Genomic DNA, 2,492 nt, shown 5'->3' with positions numbered 1-2,492 from the left:
TTTCGGCTATCTATCTATCTATCTATCTATCTATCTATCTATCTATCTATCTATCTATCTATCTATCTATCTATCTATCTATCTATCTATCTATCTATCTAATGGTAGTTCTAAGCGTTTTTCGTCCTTAGAAATACACTTTATATCATTACTGAGGCGGGTTTTGACCCATTCTGTCAGGGCCAACCAAGACTGAGAGAGATACAACGTCCTGTCAAACACCCATCATCCTCATCTCCCGTGTTTGTTACTCTCTTGTAACACATCTAATCTTCGGCACATATATTACCTTATTGTTTTGCAATTGCCGTAAACTCTTACTAAAACTAAGATAACATCCTCTAAAATATGCACTTCTCCCGCAGGGTGACGCCGGCAGTCCTCTTGTGTGTAACGGCAAGTTGGTAGGTGTCATATCCTGGGGCCTTTCCGTCTGCAACGGCTGCTTCCCGGATGTCTCCTCAAGGATCACAGCTTACAGGGCCTGGATCCGAAAGATTGAGCATGATTATTAAGCTAGCTGTAGTCTTACGTACCAACTCGCTGCTCCAGACGACGTTCCTCACGATAATTATTATATTGTTTGAGGAGAATTTGAATGAATACATCGACATGGCCAAAAGCAAGAGGATATGAAAAGATAATCTGTACCACAAAAAGTATTTTCGTTTTTGTTTTTCTTTTGTTTTTGTTTTGTTTTTGTTGTTTTTTTGGTGGGTGTGTGGGTGTGGAGGGGGGGGGTTAGGGGCAAAGTGTTTATGATGACATTGATGATGACGGATCTTATAAAGATAAAATGGGAGAGTTGGACTGGAAAAGAGAAGAGTTTTGAAATAGAAGTAGAAACAGCGGAGCAAATAGTCATAGAGCGCCAGCCAAACATGTGCCAATAAATCATTAACTTTTCTGTCACAATATATTAAAGGTTAAGTAAATTAGAAACAATAAAACGTGAATTTCTTGATAACATACTGCTAAATACACATACCTCTGCAAGGTAAATCTTTTTCACTATCATTTTGATCCTCAGATGCTGAGTCAGTAAAATTATTTGTTCCTTTTTTGTTCACCACATATTGTGTTGGAAGGAAAGTATTTACTTTGACTTTCAAAATTATGAGTATCCTTTGGTATGAGAAATCTAAATCGCGAATCAGTTGGGTTTTAAAAAATATGAATATGTCTAATATTCAGGTACAATTATATGTCTTCTATCAAGAATATAAAGATGTGCAAGGCAAATAAAAAAAAGTGTGCATGTTGACAAATGGTACTATAACTGATCGTTGTTGGTTTTATTGCAATGTCTAAAGTAAATAAGAAAATAAATGAGCTCAAGAAGCACAAGCAAACGAGTGCTTACTATTTATAACCTGAGTGTTTGTGCATGTTGATACCGTTGTTATGATCTGGTTAAAAAGGGCGCCATGTTTCTTTTATATTGTTACTGAAGCAAATGGCATGCCCTACATGGTATGAAGTTAACACATCTTTCTATTTTGCGTTTATTTGAGGGGTAAGACTTCCAAAATTTAACAACCATCTCCGATAGGTTAGGAAGAGAGCCTAAAAACTCTAAGAACAGCAAGATCAATAATAACCTATCAGTGGTTTGAAACCGGTGTCTGTGGTATAGAGCTTAGGTGCTTCGCCGCAACACACAAAAAACCCACGACCCGAGTTTGATTCCTGAATGGCGAGGATTTTTATCTAACATTTTGGTTTTTCTTCAGGGATGTTGCATTCTTCTCAGTCCGAGTTGGCGCTGGCAGGCAGGGGGAAACCCAGTGTCTGTCTTGTGGGGTGGAGCTTGCAGCTTTAGCCCGCCTGGTTTTCTCCACCAACAAATTACTCCTCTGACTAAAATCAAATCAAAACATTTCACACAAAAATATTGAAGGGACGAAACATAATAATAGTGTATTCCAATAAAAATGCGAAACGTCACGGACACCCAAACGAAACTCCTTCCTAAAGCACCATAACTCGAAACGTGACCTGGTTGGTCTGTGTGTCTACTACTATTTGTTTTGCACTAGGACTGTAGCTCCATCCAATCAGGCACCTTTTCCGTCTGGGAGAATGGTATTTTATTGGTTTGTACCTTAAGCCCTGTCGCGTACGTTCCCACAGACTGAATATCACAGGGATATTGACCATGTTCTAGGCCGAGACAAAGAATCTGGTGGTTCTATTAGGCTCGGGGGGCTGAAGCCGCCCGATCATGGCTTCATGGCTTGACTCTTGACCTAGTTTGCACACTTTCGCGGCTACATACCAAAAGCGTAGACGGAGCACACCCTCCCCTCCCCTTCCCCCTCCTTTTTCCCCTCAGCTCTGTGTTTTCTTTCCTTCAGTGTGGATGTCAGTGCGCTTAGATTGTGTGTAGGGCCTATACTTGCTTTGAGTGTGTTAACTGTGTACTGCGTCTAGAGGTAGGTAGGCGATTCCGGTTGTTGTTTTTTTTGGGTTTTTTTTGGGGGGGGGGGGGT

At 40.4% G+C, this 2,492-nt stretch overlaps 1 protein-coding gene across 1 annotated transcript in view; it reads left to right on the top strand.

The window, feature by feature from the left end:
- Nucleotides 1-1,347, top strand: part of LOC101853945 (cationic trypsin) — a gene marked incomplete at its 5' end in the record, with an annotated part of 8,660 nt that extends 7,313 nt beyond the window's left edge. The window contains 1 exon segment of the mRNA XM_013084145.2: nucleotides 366-1,347. Within this exon segment, the coding sequence (XP_012939599.1) occupies nucleotides 366-515 (150 nt within the window).
- Nucleotides 1,348-2,492: the final 1,145 nt, after the last annotated feature.

Source organism: Aplysia californica, unplaced genomic scaffold (genome assembly GCF_000002075.1).
Source record: "Aplysia californica isolate F4 #8 unplaced genomic scaffold, AplCal3.0 scaffold00274, whole genome shotgun sequence".
Lineage (NCBI taxonomy): Eukaryota > Metazoa > Mollusca > Gastropoda > Aplysiida > Aplysiidae > Aplysia > Aplysia californica.
Note: the sequence above shows the minus strand (reverse complement) of the source record. Positions and strands in the feature narration are given on the sequence as shown.